This window comes from Dermacentor andersoni, chromosome 2 (genome assembly GCF_023375885.2).
Source record: "Dermacentor andersoni chromosome 2, qqDerAnde1_hic_scaffold, whole genome shotgun sequence".
Classification (NCBI taxonomy): domain Eukaryota; kingdom Metazoa; phylum Arthropoda; class Arachnida; order Ixodida; family Ixodidae; genus Dermacentor; species Dermacentor andersoni.
In genome coordinates, this window is record NC_092815.1 from 153,168,251 (window position 1) to 153,186,486 (window position 18,236).

The 18,236-nt window shown below is 50.7% G+C and overlaps 1 protein-coding gene across 2 annotated transcripts in view; it reads left to right on the plus strand.

Moving 5' to 3' along the window:
* Window positions 1-8,949: 8,949 nt before the first annotated feature.
* Window positions 8,950-18,236, plus strand: part of LOC126540573 (rifampicin phosphotransferase-like) — a 98,428-nt gene continuing 89,141 nt past the window's right edge. For both annotated transcript variants that reach the window (XM_072286567.1, XM_050187412.3), the window contains exons 1-2: window positions 8,950-9,064; window positions 16,737-16,918. In XM_072286567.1, the coding sequence (XP_072142668.1) occupies window positions 8,971-9,064; window positions 16,737-16,918 (276 nt within the window). In that variant the 5' untranslated portion in view covers window positions 8,950-8,970. The remainder of the gene's footprint in view (window positions 9,065-16,736; window positions 16,919-18,236) is intronic.

Genomic DNA, 18,236 nt, shown 5'->3' on the forward strand with positions numbered 1-18,236 from the left:
TGTCGACCAACGCTTTTCTTTCTGTGTCAAACTGTGGGCATAGCCAAATGAAATGTTCGATGTCACCAATGTCACCACAGAAAACACAGAGTGGGGAAGCTCGAAGTCCAGTCTTGAATAACCAAGCTGGGGTGTATGCGGAGTCGGTCCTGATGCGGTATAAAAGCGTCGCTTGTTCGCGTGTAAATCCATGAGTCACACAGGATGCGTGTGGATTCTTGTGCATCTGTCTAAAGTGAAGGCGGATTGCATCCTTAGGGTTTTGAAAAGCTTTTGGAGCTTTCACTTTTGGGACACATGTCAGCGCTAGGCGTGCAAGGGCGTCAGCTTCCTCGTTTCCATCAATTCCTACGTGTGATGGAATCCACTGAAACGTTATGTTAAATCCTTTGCTCGTTAGGTCGTCAATCAGTGCCAGAGACTGCCTTGTAAATTTCTCTAGAGGTAGGCCCCGATGTAATCTTTGTAATGCTGACTTGGAATCCGTCAGCACCACGACATCTCGTGCAGAAAAGGCACGTAGTTTCCGCAAAGCCGCGGTGATTGCGGCGCTTTCTACTGTTGCAGAGGAAACTACGCGATCCAGTCGGCCAGACCATGACACATCAAGGGATGGTATGCAGAATGCCGCTGCACAGCTATCTGTTTGTGCGCACACCGAACCGTCTGTGTACACTTGTAGATGGCTTTGAAACACAGCGCTCAAGTGGTCCAGCACAATAAACTTGGCTTCGGCAGTTGAAATGGTGCGTTTCGTCGGTAGGTGGGGTACATTGAGGCTGCAGGTAACATCCGGAAAAGACCATGGCGGGTCAAGGCGACTTCGTTTAGGCCATTCCAATCCTAAAAATCGGAAGGTGTTCAGCGCCGCATGGAAATGTGAGTGAGTTCTTGATCTTAGCCGCCGGAGAAGCGCCGTGCCTGCGCGTGACTCTCCCAGCCTTAATAGCTGCGTCAGCAAGGCCTGAGATGCCAAGAGGCGGAGTGGAAGAGACTCTGCCTCATTAGTGACTTTCTTGTTTGAAGCCGCCGTTGGAACTCCCATCGCCAAGCGAAGTCCCTTTCTGTGCACTGCCTCCAAGCGCTCGAATTGACTCGATGACGGTGATATCAGAGGGAGCTGATAGAGAATGCGGCTTGTTATCAGTGCAGCGTTCAGTTTAAGCATGTATATAGGATTGTTTCCCCAACGTACACCTGCCAATCGACGAAGTGCGTTGATTCTTTGCACTGATGCAGCCACAACACTTTCGACCGCACCACGCCATAGTAGCTTGTTGTCGATGGTGACGCCCAGGAATCGAACATGAGTTGCACGAAGAATTGAATGCCTTCTGATATTCAGCGTCAGACGTGTTGACTTGCGTCTCACTCCCGGGAAAAGCATGAAGGCTGATTTTTCTGCTGATAAGGATAGGCCAAGCGTCGATAAGTGGCGATCGATAGTGGAGATTGCGGCCTGGGCTTCCGGGCCAAACGTTTGTGTTGGTACCCCGAGATCCAAATGCAGATGTCATCTGCGTAGATGGACATTCTAACTGCCGTCCGACCTACTTTCAGGGCATCTGGAAGGCTGGCCATGGCAACGGTAAAAAGCAAGGGGGATAGGACACTTCCTTGTGGACGCCGAGGGAAATGCGTCGCTTGACACTCATTATACTTCCCAGCTTAACTTGTACATATCGATCACTGAGAAATTCATGGACGAATCGAAGAGCATTTCCCGAGACGCCCATGGCTCGGAGTCCGTTGATGATGCCTGTATGAAGCACACAGTCGTATGCCTTGGCAACGTCCATAAAGATGGCGAGTGTGGAAAGGCTGTCTACGCGATGGTGCTCGATATGGCTTAGTAGATCCAAGACACTGTCCTGGGCACTCAACCGTGGACGAAATCCGGTCATACATGATGGCAGTCTATTTCCTTGCTCAAGATACCATGTTAACCTCGTACACATTAGTCTTTCCATCATCTTTGATACGCATGATGTTAGCGATACTGGCCGATATGAGGTGAGGTTTGCAGGATCCTTTCCGGACTTGAGCACTGGCACCTCCCATGCTGTCTTCCACGCTTCTGGGATCTCTCCTGTGCTCCAGACGTGATTAAATATGTCCAGAAGTGCTCGTTTTCGTTCATATGGCAGATTTGTCAGCATCTGATTGCTGATCGAATCGGGACCCACAGCACAGCGTCTTCTTAATTTGCTAAGCGCCAAATCCAACTCACGAAAGGTGAACGGCGTATCCATGGTATGGAATGCTTCAGATAACAGAGGGTTCGATGCTCCTGCTGATCTGCCAGATGTGTATACGTCTGCAAAATCTTCTGCAAGGGTTTGCAAATCTTTTCCTTGCTTTAAAGCAAGTGCTTCGAATGGCCTGTGTAGGCGAATCTTTCCGGATAGGCTATTCATTACTCCCCATATCCTTGTCATGGGAGTAAACGCCGATAAACTCTCACAGAAAGCAGCCCATTGAACTCGTCTTAATCTTTTTGTGTGACGACGGATGACAGCGTTTATCCTGTTGTATTCAGTTTTCGCAGATGGATTTCCCGTTTTTCTCATTAGTTTTCGCTCCGCTCTCCTACGCGCTGCGCAGAGGTTCTTTAGTTTCAAATCAGGAGTAGGGAAATGATCTGGCAGTTTCAACATTGAGGTAGCCACTCTTTTGCTCCGCAGCATATCTGCGAACAGCTCACCAGGGGATTCGTCCAACGCTTCTCTGTATGTGTCCCAGCGGGTCACAGCACAGAATTGTCACCCAGCAGTGTGAAATCCGGTGATGTTGGTGAAGATCGGAAAGTGGTCACTGCCCATCCTGTCTGGGGCCGTTGTTGACGATACGACAAGGTCTGTAGAATGAATCACGAGGTCTATGGCACTCCATGAATCTGGTGGTCTGAAGAAAGTCGGTTTGCCATCGTTCGCGATACACAAGTCAGCAGCGTCCGCGGCTGTGACTAGTTCCTTGCCTCGGGAATCTGCAGTCTTATCTCCCCAAAGCGAATGATGTGCGTTAAAGTCCCCACAGATTATTATAGGAGAGGGGCAACGAATGCAAAGGTCCTTTATGAATGCCTCCATGGAGACCTTCCTGCGCGGACTTATATACACCGACACCACACTGAGTTTTCGTTTTCCTAGGCACACTTGCACAGCGGTGACTTCCAAGAAGGTAGAGCAAAGGTCTTGCACTGGTAAGGTGACGTGAGGTATTTCCCGTCTGATATATACCATCGCACTTCCATTTGCAAATGATGGTATACTCGGATTTCCATGTCTGATATACCCTGGGATTGTCCTTCCATTTGGGAGACCGGCCTCCGAGAGGGCTAGAATTGGTATAGGTATGTCTCGAAGGAAAAGGCTGAGTTCAGAAAGACGCTGTAGAATACCGGCGCAGTTCCATTGCATTATTAAGGGCACTTTTGGACGACGGAATTGACCAAGTGGGCGAAACATTGCCATTATGCTACTGAGTGTATGTGGAAGTAGAGCAGAGTATTACTGACTCAAGAGCCAGCACTGCTTCCAGCATATCCTTCGTTGAACTAGCAGGCATCTTCGCGACGTGGGAACGTAGTGCCGTGAACAAAGCGCGTATCACATGCTGGCAGTTTTCCTGCTGACTGTTGCCAAGTGGTACTTGAGGTCGGTTTACTGCGGCCGCATAGGTGCGCTTTTCGGACTCTTTTCGAACAGGTTTCTCAGCCGCTGTGACCATTTGCGTTGACTCAATAACTTCGTTTATCGGTGTGAGACGCGGGAAATGAGATGCGTACTCTGTTTCCAAACCAGTTAGTTGTGGCGCTCTGGACGTCTTCTTCGTGTTTGATGGTGCGCTTGCACTGTTTGGACCCATAACAAACATCTTATTTCTTCGCTGAGCAGCTGTCCGCGCCGGGCATCGACCGTAGCTAGCAGGATGGTCACCGCCGCAATTTGCACACACAAAGTTGTCTTTACTTGCACACGTCTTAAAGTCATGATGTCCCCCACAGCGCTTGCACCTCTGTTCCCCACGACAGTACTTAGCGATATGTCCGAAGCGCTGACACTTAAAACAGCATGGTGGTGTCTCCACGTAGTCGACAAGCTCGTGTCTGGTGAAACCAAGGTTGATCTTCTCCGGGCGTTCAGAATTTGGAGCAAATGTGAGAACCACTGAGTTAGTGCGCCTTGACTCCCATTCTGATGACGAGGTTTGGACCCGACGGATGATTCTTCTTGCATGGAATACTCCCTGAGGTCTCAGGTAGGTGAGCAGCTCCTCATCCGAGTACCATTTAGGGACTCCTCTAACAATGCACGTGTTTTTCATATAACTGTGTGGGACACGGGCAGATATGACTATGCCACCGATATTCTTGGTCTCTAGAAGGACGTTGGCTTGTCCTTCTGTCTCTACATTTAAGAGCAGTGCTCCATGTGCTGTGAAGTGGCTCTTCACTGGTGCTCCACCGAGAATCGTTTCAAGCTGAGAATACAAGACAATAGGGTTTACTTGCCTTAAATCATCTCTTTCGGATGTTGCAGTGATTAACACTGGAATGCCCTCCGCCCTGTCTTTGCGATGGCGCACAATTCGGAAACCACCCTCGTCCATGTCTAGGTCTGAAGCGTTCGCCACGTTGTCGTCATCGATGATAGTTGACTCGTCTTCAGATTCACCACTGTCTTGTCGCTTGCAGTCAGGCTGGCTTGTACAAACCAGCTGGCGTTTCTGACCCGGTGTCAGCCCTTGGGAGGTCATGGCGGTGTGCTCGTCGCTGCCAGCTTGGTTCCTTCTAGCACCTTGTGAGGCGGCGGGTGGCGCAGCACCCGTCGGTCTCCGATACGGGAGGTACCTTTTCGAGTCGACAGACGTGTTGAACCGTTCTGATCAGTAATATTACCAGAAAATAACGATAAATGTAGGCAGAGCTACTCAGACAGGCTAGCAGCAGGTTCTTCGTCTTCGTCTCCCACCAAAAATCTGATCTGCGGGTCAAGTGCGTCGGCTTTTATACATGACTCGTCGAAGGCTCCAGTGTAATCGCTGGTGACGTGGGGATTCCAGAAACTACTACAGAATTCGCGTTGCGCATACAATCAGGGGCGCTATAACGTAAAACTATTCCAAACTTTTCTATTCCAATTCTGCAATCAGCCTACCGCGATTGGTCAAAAACTTTTTTGGACCACCCCCGCTTCACCTGTCTGTCACGCGACGTCACGAAAACCGCGATAGCTCACCATCTGATATGACGTGTACACACTGATTGTGGATAACTTGACCGAACAAAACGAATATAGTCATTTCTGATTCGACACATTTTTGCCATTAGCCCTCGGCTATTGGTCAAAAGTTTTCGGGCTGCACCAACTTCACCTGCCTCTCACGCGACGTCACAAAACCGCAAATACTTACCGCGTCAAAGTGATGCGTACACGTTAAAGATGCACTAATATGCCGAACAAAACTGAATTTTCCTCTGAATAGCCGCTGGCTGCTCCGTCCGGAAAGGAATAAAAGATGGCTGCCGCCGATCGCTCCGGCACTGGCTATTCGCCCCTGCCGGAGAGCATGAGTTTATTTGCGTGTAATAAAACTTGTTGCGTGGCCGTGTAAAATTTTTGAAAACTTTCAGCACGTTTACGACCTCGTTGTGCCAACTCTTCTTTGCTGAAGATCCGTTTTAGCGTCGTTCCTAAGCTTCCGTTGCGTGCCGCCGCGATTGTCGACGAGCCACCGCAAGCTAAGAGAAAGCGGACCAATCGCAGACGCCGGCACCCCCCTCTTCATCCGATTATCGATATTCAGTGCAGTGGCTCGGCCCCATCGAACCCCTCTCCACTTGAGCATGCTCCTCGTCTCCTGTGAGCCAATTAGATAAGACAAGCCGCACAGTGCAGGCAATGTTATTTGTTTTTCAAGCAAACAAAAGTGACCTCCCATGAACAAGGGCAGCACATGATTGTTTTTTTCAGACAACCCTGTGGGTGACCGCCCGATGGTTGCGTCGGCGGTTACGACAGGAGATGGGAATGAAAGCATATTGGAATAGTTTTACGTTATACGGCCCCAGATTACAAAACAATCAAAACCATGACAATCTAAACAAGCGCGAACGAGACCTAACCAAGCAAACTAAACAAGTGTCATCGAGAGCTGCCGCGAGCAGGTGATAGTACGAAACGAGCGGTCCAGCTGAGACCAGTTACGAGTACGTATCGAGCGGTTGGACGGGTCCACATGGCTATCCGACGTTTTCCTTTGATCTCATCACGTGCACCATGGAAATGCGACGCCTTCATGCCAATGGCGGCACTTCTCCGCACGCCAGTGTTCTGAAGCGCCTGCAGTGGAACACGATATAAATCTTGCTATCACTTTCTATGCTTCACCCTTGGGAATTCTAGGCAGGAGTTGCAATGTTTGGACAGAGAAATCATGGAAGAATATCATATTAGAAAGAAAGAAAGTGCCTATATTAGCAATATACGTCGATTGTTTTGCGTAGCAAAGGAAATCAGTTTTTAGAAATGATGCTGTAATCTAAACGCGTCTTGATTGATGCATTGGTATGCTTGATGGGCAGTTCGCTTGCGCAATCCTGGTCTGCTGTGTTTTTAAGTAGGCGAAGTCTTCAGAATAAAATGTATAACGCTTGCCCTGTGCTTCTGTGTCTCTTCTGTGTCTCTTCTGGAATTGCGGTTACCAGTATTCAGTTGTTTAGTCTTTGGGCGGAATCGCCACGCTTTGTACTCTTGTATGTGAGAGGTTCAAATCTTTTAGAGCGCAGCTCTTAGGTGCCCGTGCCTGTGGCGAGCGTCGGCACTGGCGACGCCTCAACGGAGCGAACGACCACAGTGAAGGTTGAAAGCCGAGAGGAGGAAAGCGAAGAGGAGGGTGCAGCGGAACTATGAGGAGGAAAGCGGAGTAGGGTATGGAGAACGCGTGAGAAGAAAAACGTAGTGCGGCGACAATCGCTACGAGATGGCGCCAAAGTAGCGCGCGTCATCTGGGAGGTCTTTTGGCAGCGGCTGCTGTGAATCGCACCCACGCTTCACCCACGCGCTGGCTCTCGCGAAATTAGCGAAGCAGACCCGCCACACTTCGCTCCCTTTGCAACGTGCCGCACGAGACAGATTGTCCGTGCCAGCCAATATATCGCAACATGAAAACACGTGTAGAGCTGCACTCAAATTTTGCGTTAGGGTGTATCGTAATCGCTGGTGAATTTTTTTATCAGAACACTTTGCTTCGATGAGAAGTTGTTCACGTCGAGGAGCGTAAACTTTATTTTCAAATCAATAAGATTCGAGTCCGGCGTCTTTTTAGTGGGTCTGGGCAACCGCCACGGACGCGGTTGGGAGACGTTGTCTCGAAGCGGCTTCCTCGGCTTGCTGGACGGTCCAGAGTTGGGCAGTTAGGTTCGAGCTGAGCAGTGTGGTCTTCCAGCGCGAGAGGTGGCTGGCGGTGGAATAGATGCGAGGGGTCGGCACTGCCCAACTTGTTTGTTAACTCCAGACACTCCCATAACATGTGATTACGTGCGGAAACCTCGCTACACGATGTGCATCTGTTTGTAGTGTACATGTTTGGATACATGGCGTGCATGAGTTTGGGGTTTCTGTAAGAATCCGTTTGTAATAGTCTGAAGTGTACTGCTTGCATCCTGTCTAGCCCAGCGTGAGGGAATGGGTATAGGTGTCTTTGTAACTGGTAGTGTGTCGTGATGTCGTGGAACCTGGTCATACGATCCTCCCACGCCCTGGAAAAAAGTTACAATTTTTTTTTGTGCAATTACAGCAATAGATCAACTGCTCCTTCAAGAAATATCTTACAAAGATGACACAAGCAGTATGTAATTTATCTGGTGGGGCACCAACCTCTACGCACCATATTTTAGAAAGTCTGGCCGATACAACTGCTCAGACATGGTTTCATACAACAAAGACAAATTCAATGAGGGCTAATCGTGGAGAGAGTCTTACTGTCATGTAAGTGGACCGATTCGGACATCATTTGCCGCAGATATCTGGTTAGACACTGGTGAAATTATCAAGAGGCGCGTCTCCGTTCAAGCATGGATTCCTTCGCAATGGTTCTCGCAGGATTTTTGCACGTGCATGAATTCCTAATTAGAATAGCGTAGGTTGTCGCCTTCGCGGTGATGCGGATCGGGTGTGTCGACTTACTTGCGCTTCAGAGCAAAAAGAAATATCTTAATGATAGCACTTAAGAGGCTGTCACACAATGCTGTGGGGCGCAGCTTGAAGTTACGAGTAAGATGTGTTGGAGACTCAGCCAACAATCCAGAGGCTGCACGCAAGTTAATATTTTAAATATTCTGGGCCATTCTGCAGGATGTAGCGAACAACAACAAGAAGAACGACAAAAAATAATGTTTGCATTGTCGAAGTGCTTTGCACGTGGCTCAAAAGGAACTCCGAAGTTAACGCTATAGCCAAGCTGCAGAAGTATACGCATTGCACACACGAGGGGAATTCGTCGGTTACCCAAGTCACTCTTGATTTGCACCATCCACAGGAACTTTCTTTCGGATATCTTCTACAAACATTGTGCAGACATTTTTTTTGAGTGATTAGCACACACTGGCTGCGGCAGGCATTTAAGGAACGTGGACACCTAACGGCGAAGGCGCTGGCAGCGGCGGGGCCCGTGCGGCCACGACCTCTTCAATGCCGCCAGTACGCACGGAGAGCGGCTGGAGAGGGGCACACACGGGCACCATAGGCTGCATGGGCTGCCTCGTCCTGTCGCCGAGACGACGCATCCGACGCGGTGTGCCACAAGAGCATCTCGTCCTGTGCAGTCCAACGCAATCGCTCCCAGCGCACGCGTATATCCGGCGGGTCTCCGCTAATCGGTTCCGTCAAGATCGCGGCCAACTGTCTTATCGATTGCGCACGGGGACATATAGGCGCCGATAAGGGATGCCGTGTTCAGACGTGCTCGATGATGGCTGGGACAGCCGCGGCACTCACCGCGGCTCTGCTAGCGCTATTTGGTGAACTCTACAGGCGAGGAATAAAAATATGGCTCGATCACGGTGAGTTGGCGGTTTCGTAATTTCGCTCGACCCTCTGCGAGCCGTTCCGCTGGCCGTTTAAAACTCGGCAGAAGCAAGTGTCTTTTTTTGCTAATAGAGAGTTTTAGCGTGCCAGTATAAGCGTACCAGCGTTTTCAGAATACCAGCTTACCGGCAAGGTGTACGGCAGCAGACGCTCTGCTAGCGACATCCTGTGACGCGGAGTTTTACCAAGGTGCACTCAATGGTAATACTGCAGTGATGTTCGAAGTTTATTGATTCCCATTACAGTACAGAGAGATAGAGAGAGAGAGAGAGGGAATAAACTTTTTGTTCTGAGCAAGCGCAGCGTGCGCCCTGCGGGGCGGCCTCCTTATTCTAGATAGCCGCGGGCCATGGCCATCTCCAGTGCACGTTCGATCAGGCTGCGCTGTTTCTTCGGGTCCAGGTCTGTTAGCCTGGCCTCCCGCTGCTCCTCAGCTAGTATTTCGATGTCTACGGAGCCATGTTTTCGTACACATCCCCGTACCACATGACATAGGGTGCTTGGGACATCACACTATTTGCAGATGTATGAGTGCTCAGGTGGTGAAATTCGGTGAAGTAAGATAACGTGAACGAAGGCATTGGTTTGCGATTTGCTGAGTGTTACCGCCACCTGAAAGTACCGGAAAAGGAACTTTTAAGCGAAAAGCCACAAAAGCTGGCTTGAAAGTGTTGGACCTTACCATGTTCTACTTAACTGCTGGTGTAAAGCGTTGGGAGCTACATAAAGGTTAACGCACCGTCCTTTTACGGTTTTCCTTGGACGACAAAACTCGCGGGGCACAAAAAACGTTTTTTTCAAACGTGTTGTAGTTCGAAAAAGTGTCATAATATGTCACTGCCAGCTTTTATGCTGCGGTCCGCGGCCCCTGCTACATCAGTAAATCCGTAAATGGTAACACTTTACGGAGAACCTAGGCCTCTCTGATGATGGTGATTAGACCGGTTTTGACACCACGCGCGTTCTCATCTCCGCTGTCCGGTGCCCCTGACTGAGGGGCGCCCTAGTAATTTCGAGAGCCTAGGACGCGTAGCTTGCGCAGAAATCCCTTAGTCGTCAAGGGGCAGCCAATTTTCGGGGATTGTGAAATTGGCATTCCGAGAGTGCCCTATTATGCTATCGCAATAAATAAATGATGTAGCCAGTTGCTCCCGAAAGACGAAGCAATGACAGCGATATATAGCAAGGTTTAGCGTGGCGACGTTTGAACTCCCTGCATTCTTCCAACTCGTCCGTCTTTCTATCTGTGGAAGTGGACGTGGGTGCGACGTGATGACGCAACGCCGCATGCCAGAACGCCGGCGCTTTGAGGAGAGCCGCCAGGGAGCGTTGCAGGCGTCGCATCTCGATTGCGCACGAGACGAGGCCGACGCGAAACCGTCGGCTCTAGTCAGCGCTGCCCGCGGAAATAACGTTGCCTCGACGTTTGCTATCCTTTCCTGTCAGAAGAGCGCCTACCCACAGCACCTCAGCATGACGCTGGTGTGCACATGGTGCTAAATTTATTAAATTCCGGAGTTTTACGTGCGAAAATCACGGTCTGACTATGAGGCACGCGCACTGGGGAGAGGGCCTCGGCTTAATTTTGGCCACCAGGAGTGCTTAAACGTGCTCTCACCCAATGCACGGCATAGGGGTGTTATTACATTTCGCCCCCCATCGAAATACCGCCGGTATTTGATCACGCGACCCGGTGCTTAGCAGCTCGACGCCATAACCACTGAGCCACCGTGGCGCGCGCACAACGCTGGTGCCAGCAGCGGAAGGCAGATCGTTGTCCTGGCTCGGCCGCTTGACTGAGTGGAGCGTTGAGAGTGCGTCCGCTCGCTGCATCGTTTTTGCATACGAATGGACTCCGCTTCTCTGGAAACCCTCTAACTTTGAATGCGCGAGCCGCGTATGTGCTGTGGATACCGAGAGAGCACGATGGCGGCGGCGGTGACGCCAACGGCAAGAATGCACCGCGGGCACCTGTTATCGGGTAATATGCTGCTCCCTGCGTTTTGCGATACACAGCAATGGTAACACACAGGCGCGCGACTCTGGCAAGTAAATGAGAGCCAGCGCAAGGTGGCACTACATGACTACCACCGCAACGAAATGATCCAAAAGAGCACCTATTCACTTACAACTTGCATGTGAACTTGCTGTGGTAAGCGTCATATTCGCTTCCAATCACATTTTGTCGCCGACACATACTGAAACACTGTCCAGCATTAAACTGTACGCACGCATGTACGAAGAACGCCTGCAAGTTGCCAGTGCAGCTTCAGGATCCTCCACCGAAAATATTACATATATAGGGGAGTCCCGAGACACAGGAGTGGCACATGGTGCAAGTGCGCCTTGGGCAGGCACGTACTCATGGGGGGGGGGGGGGGGTGCGCCCCCCCCCCCGAAATTATGCGGCATGTCTCCCCCCCCCCCCCCCCGCCCACGCCACCACTCCTCACACACATTCCTCAAGCGCCGCCAAATCAATCTATAGAGACTTGACAAATATTCGGCCATCAATAGTTTGCTGGCTTTTTCACTCATTTTCGTTGGCTGTTATCGGTATCTCCTGGGGTGTGAAGGCCAGTTTTCTTATCGATTCGGTGCCCGCGCGATTAACTCGAGATGCGTTCAGTTGTCACTATCTATTCAACGGTCACGCGCATCGCTGTTGCTTCGTTAGTTCAACCTTCTTTGTTTACACCAATCCAGGGACCAGGATAAGGATTGAGTTTGTAGTCAGCTGGCCTGTATGCTCGTGGAACGAGTTGGGGCCGGAGAAAACGTCAGTTGTGTTTAATTTTTCCTTTTGCTTCATTATATTCTCGAGTGACGGCTCGCCGTGATGCTTGCAGATCCTCGAAACCATATACCCGTGATATGAGTTGTAGATAAAGTGGAAAAGAAAATCATGCGAAACATCGTCCATCATCAAACTCTACACTAACCGTTAAACCCATAAGCAATATGAATATCACCCGTCAACTCATCTGGTTTTTCGCTAACTGGGCAGCACTTTCGTGCAAAATTGACGACTAGAAGCAACAGTCGCAAGGAGTTGACAAATTAAGCGATCTGCTAAGGGAGAGAGCCGAGGCATCAGCCAAACAGGAAAAAAAGAGAAAATTAACAAATTTAACGGTTGTTTTTGAATATATTTATGGGACAACACCTTTTCATTTAAAACGCAAGTAGAGAATGCGCCGCCGGAAGTGAAGAATGATTCCTTGTGTTTTAAATGACGCTTCTACAGTTATCAGTGGGGCCGCCTGACGTAGCCACTTATCTGCTGTGCTTATGTGGATGTTTTACGTGGGCGCAGTACGTCTAGAACCGCAGCGTCCTGCACTCTACGCAGTTGTACGGGACTGGCGGCCCCACATCGCTACGCAACTTCCCAAATAACAATACAAGCTGGTTTTGGCACTTGGTAGAACAGTAAACGAGCGATCCAGAAGAACAGTGATTGTTCCGCAAATACATATTTCTACATAATTCTTCCAGAGGTAACTCAAAAAACGCTACTAGAAATCTTTATTTTGCGCTTTCGCTTGTTTACTCGTTCTTGGCAGTGTTCTTCCTGAGCTTCTTTCGTGAGATACACCTTATTTCCTTTCCCTTTTGCCGGTTGATGCGTCTTCATGTCGAACGGTCGGCATTATTCACATTTGTACTAGTAAAGGTACGCCCCCCCCCCCTTCTTTTGCATAGAAAAGTCACCTTGGGTTGCCCCCCCCCCCCCCTAAAAAAAATTTCCTGGGTACGTGCCTGGCGTTGGTGCTGCAAGTCGGCAAGTCTTCAGCAAAAGCCTTCAGCAATCTCAATCGCTCGTAGACCTTGGTGGAAAGCGAGATATTTCAAAGGAACACGCTGTTGCGGTGATACGCCCAGTCCACGCACGGTTCTCCCTATCTTAGATTAGCGCTGACGCGGATCCAACAGAGTCGTTTCCATCTCTGAGATCGTGGAAGGATCTAGTTGGCATATATCTTCTTTCAGCCTGCCGGCGAATCGCTTGTAGTCGCTGCAGTTCAGCTTAAATTTACTCACGCTTCGGGAAAGGCTGAAAACCATGCGTAGCCTCTTGCATAGCTTTTTGAATTTCATGTGCCAGACTTGAATGGTTTCCTTTCTGACATACTTCTTACATGTTATGAAACGCCGGCTAGTCCTCCATGAAATGCCGGACAGTCCTCCATAAAACACCGACCAGTAAATTCGTTGGAGAGTCGTAGAGGAGTATTTAAATAGTCTCTTTAACCTCAGATATGTGGGAATACGGTCACTTCCATGGGATTTGATGACTGGGAATCATTCGTTCAAGACGCGTAGAGACCACGGTCAAATCTAGGCAGCTACTGCGATTTGTAGCTGAGCCTTATTTGGAGTTCGGCAAGGCATTACCAGATGGAGAAACATGTCTGTTTAAGGGAGGGAGACTACATGAAAGAACAACGCTTGCCTAGTCTGAAGGCCGATCCACATGGAGCGATTTTACGGCGAAAAAAATTCGCAGTTCCGCCGGGAAGGTAAAGCACCGTTCGCGATAGCAAATTAGTAGATAGCTGTGCGAAGTAAAGTAGTAGTTTTATCGGCCTTATAAACTTGTAAACATTCGCTTACTAACTAAATTAACAATCATAGCATGTGTAAGTGTGACTCAACGAGGACGTAAAAAGAAACAGACACACAGAGACAGCGCTGTCTTTGTGTGTCTGCTTCTTTCGATGTCTTTGTTTAGTCGCGCTTACACATTATATCATGGATTCAAACCAACTAACCCGTCAACATGTCTTAACTATATTAACCAGCACGGTGTCACGCGCGCACAGGTAAACATGAATACACATCGCTCGATAACAGCGGAAACTGTTTGTGAAAACGCTGGAGTTAGGAATCGAGGCACAAGGTGCGAGCCAATTGACCTACGTGCATCTGTCGCATCAACGCGTACGAAACGTTGAAAGCACAGCGCATACGAAGCTACCGGCACTACGCGCACTCTGCGAACATCACAGATCGCCTTGAAGATGAGGCCCGCACGGGCGCGCACTTTAGCCACGTCGCAGACCGCAGACACGAGCACCGGCAACGCGTTTCTACAGCGTCCGCCAAATGGGTCTACTACGGCGTCCGCAATTCGCTTGGCCAACGCCACAGTAGACGCCGCAGTTGCCTCCACTCTCTACGGAGCGGCAGGCGAGGAGGACATCGAGGCACCGTAGCAGCCGCCGGAGAAGAACGCCCCTCCTTCCTCGCCTCACCCCCCTGCCTCGCGCGCCGCAGGAGAGGGCACGCATCCGGGCCGCGTTCTTCGCTCGGGCACGCGAGACTGAACCGCGTTCGCCTGCTCACCCTCGCAAGCTTTCACTCATACGGAAGCTCACGGTGACGGCGACGTCGACGGCGACGGCAGAAATGCGCCTGGAGTGTCCATATAATTGCTATCGCAATAAAAGGCAGCGGCCGGTCGCCCAGCGGCATCCGCCCGGAGGCCGGCGGCCAATACGTGGCGGTTCGTCGCTGATCAAACCGAGCTTAATATCGTTACAGCATGGCATGTGCCGGCAGTGCGAGAACGGAAGGAGACGAGGTTGACTGTTTTCCGCTACTGTGGTTCGGAGCCCTCGCAAGTGCGTTTAATTAAGCACCGGTGCAGATCTCCTACGCCGTCACATTTGCTGCACGTGCGGGGTATGTTCTGCTCTGGATCTCCGTAGTGGACGCCACGTCGGTTCCGTCAAACGACGCCGCCCCGTCCCATCCACCCAGGCTTCATCACATCCAGTGCTATCGCACCCTCGTGACCCAGGGATTTTCACCGGCACAAATGACACGGACGTGGAGGATTGGCTCATCTGGTATGAACGCGTCAGTGATCGTAAAAGATGGGACACGACACTCGTGCTTGTGAACTTCATCTTCTACGTCCAAGGCACGGCTCGAGTGTGGCATGACACACACGAAGAAGACCTGACTACCTGGGAAGTCTGCAAACAAAATGTGCGTCACGTATTTGGAAAGCCTGCCGCCCCTCAGCCATCAGCCGGCGGCCAGCTGCCCGCCGGAAGCGGCGAACGCAGGCGGGCAGCGCAGACCAAACAGTGCTCGACTGCATCCGACTTCCGATCGCGAAAGTTTGACGCGCCTAGGTATGACCACGAAATCCGCGCGTCAAAGCACAGTATGAGCAACTCGAGCTATTTCTCCGCTTTTTGCAGTGTAGGTTTTGATCGGAAAAAGTAAAACTGTCGAATCAACGTGAAACCATAAATAATAGGTCTTTCTCTATTTTGCCGCTAAATTATAGATGGCTTACCTGTAAAAACAAAACTGTGTTTGTTTTCATTTTACTGTGCAACAAACCACGGCGCTTGCAGCAACACTGAAATGATGGCGGTGGTCGCCTGTTTTTCGTCGCGATGTATGTGCAACGCGACGGAGGCACGCTGCCGGAAGTTCGTCAAGAAAGTTCGCTTCATGTGGGCCGGCCTTAAAGGCCGGCCCACATGGAGCGAACATGGAACCACATGGAGCGAGCAATGTGACACGAACGTCTAGTGTGACGACAGCAGCAGGGCGACGACAATGGCATGACGAATGATTTATCGTACTCCGGAAAGATACGGTACAAGATACTCCGTTACGTTATAGGACAATTTCGAAGGCGGCGCAATGTCACATAGCGTCTAAAAACTATATGGCTGCCAGCATAAGAGAATGGGTGAAAGCAGCGCTCTCTCACTTTTATGAATAACCTGCCGCTGTGCGACGCGACACACGCGCCAAGGGTGTTTGGCGCAACTGTGGCGCACGTAACACCCGCGCACGGGTTTATCGACGTGAACGAGGACAGTACTCTTCGCACATTCTTCACAGCGGCATAAGTGATCTCGCGTGTTGTTAACGGTGTTCATGTTCACGTGATAGTTACACAGGCTTAGTTCTAGATGAAGTTTCACTTATCCCACCCGGCTCATTGTCTTCTATAGCAGCCTCCGCCTATGAGAAAAGCAAGCATCCCTGTAGCATGTAAAGTCAGGAACGCTACTGTAAGAGGCGTGCTTGCAATGTGCTTTCCGAAGATACGAGGCTGCGCTAGAGATGTCGGTGGGGTTAGTGTGAGGTTAGACTTGAAATATAGTTGCTCATTCCTGCAGCGGGTTGCGTCAATTTTTTTTCCTGTTTACGAAGAGAAAATGGTTCTTTGCGTAGTTTTCAATGTTGGAGTGTTAGCTAAAATTCCGGAACCTCGCACGCCGGTTACGAAACGACCTTCCCCTTCCCCCCCCCCCCCCTCCACCCTTGCGAAGAGGAAATGTCGACTCTGGTGAGAATAGCATATGACTATGTAAAGAGGCATTTTACGATATATACGTGTTGATAACAAGCGAGCTATTGCGCTGCAAATCGTCTGTAATAAAACTCTGCGCTTTATAAATGCGACCATTTATCTCTAGTCGTCTCACGTAAAAATCTTATTGCTCCACTGCAGCACCTAAGCAAGAGCACCTGCAGCAATTTCAGCAACAATCGTTTGCTGGAAGTACAGTGATAAGGCGTAAGATTATGCGTGGATAATGAGGAGGAGGACGCACGTATATGATACAATCACATAGAACTGACAGTGAAAATGCTTCTTTTCTTACGCAGGTTTCATTTATCTATTCCGCTATCAGCTGGCCGTGGTCCAACTTACATATCTGCTGCATAGAAAAGGTCGGCGCTTCGGGTACTTGGAATCCGAACACAAGGATGACGTTGTGAGCAGCGGAGCCATCAGCGCACCACTGGAATGGACACAGGAATGTCCGAGGAAAGAAGAACTGGACAAGGCAAGCAGCGCCTAATAGTCTGTCCAAGTAAATAAGAATGTCTGCTAACAGGCTACGCTGGACAAATTGGCCGGATGAATAACCAGAGCTGGGCAAAGTGGTACTTTTGGATCATGCAGCATGTAGCGAGTGACTATAGGGAATTGAAAGCTTTTCACTTCAAGTGCTTGAGAAAGAGAGAATCGACTTTTATACTGAGCCCTTAGTAAAGGTTGGTGCGCGCTGGCACCAGAATGGGTGGAACCTTCTTCTCAGGTCCCATATGCGTCCAGCAGTTCCAGGCCTCTAGCCGCCAGCCCGAGCTGGGTCGGTAGGTCGGGGCTGGACAACAAGGTCTGCCATCGCTCGGGAGGGTTGGGGCTGGGGAGGGTGGGGGGTAGGGATGGTGGGGGGTTCTTGAGCTTAGTGCACTCTGCAAGGATGTGTACTAGAGTGCCTTTTGATCGTCTGCAAAATGGGCATGAAGTGTCGTGCTCTGTTGGGAACATCTTGTGCAAGAGCACGGGGTGCGCTAGCGACCCCGCTTGCGTGCGTCGCACGATCGTTTGCTGCATTCGGCTGAGTTGCGGATGCGGACGGGGAAGCCTACATCTGCTGCTTCTGTACATTTGGGTGATTTCTTTGTAACTTGTCACGGGGTGCGGTAGCTCTGGCTCGTCCTCGGCCCGGATTGACAGTTCTCGGGCATGGTGGTCGGCGAGTGCGTTGCCTTCCACTTGCGAGTGAGCCGGGACCCACACGAGCTCAACGTCCCTTCCCGGTGATTTGCATTTGCCGCGGGAGAGATGTCCCCCTTGCGGTAGCTCGCGTAGGCGGTCTGGGAGTCTGTGACCACGGTCCTCACTTCCGGTTGTGCGAGTGTGAGGGCCACGGCCACTTCTTCTGCTTCGGCTGTATTCGTCGTCCGCACCGACGCGCCTGTGACCAGTTTATCGATGGTGGTGACGACCGCCGTTGCTCTGGTTCCGTGTTGGGAAGCGAGGCGTCCGCGTAGAGAACCTCGGGGTCCTCTTCCAGATGTCGAGCCAGTGCCTTGGCCCGCGCAGAGCATCTCTCGTCGTTCCTCCCCGGCTGCACGTTCCGGGGGAGGGGCTTGGTCTTAATAATGTCTCTTCACGTTGTGGGGAGCGGCTCTGTGTTCGGTTGCTGTTCAATTTGCCATCCTACCTTTCGTAGGACGGCCCAACCGTGCTCTGTCCGGCTCAGCCTTATTCTCTGGTGGGATAGGTGTGCTTCCACAAGCTCTTCCATCGTGTTGTGGGCACCCATTTCCAGCAGCTTCTGCGTTCACGAGTAGACTGGGATGCCCATGGCGAGT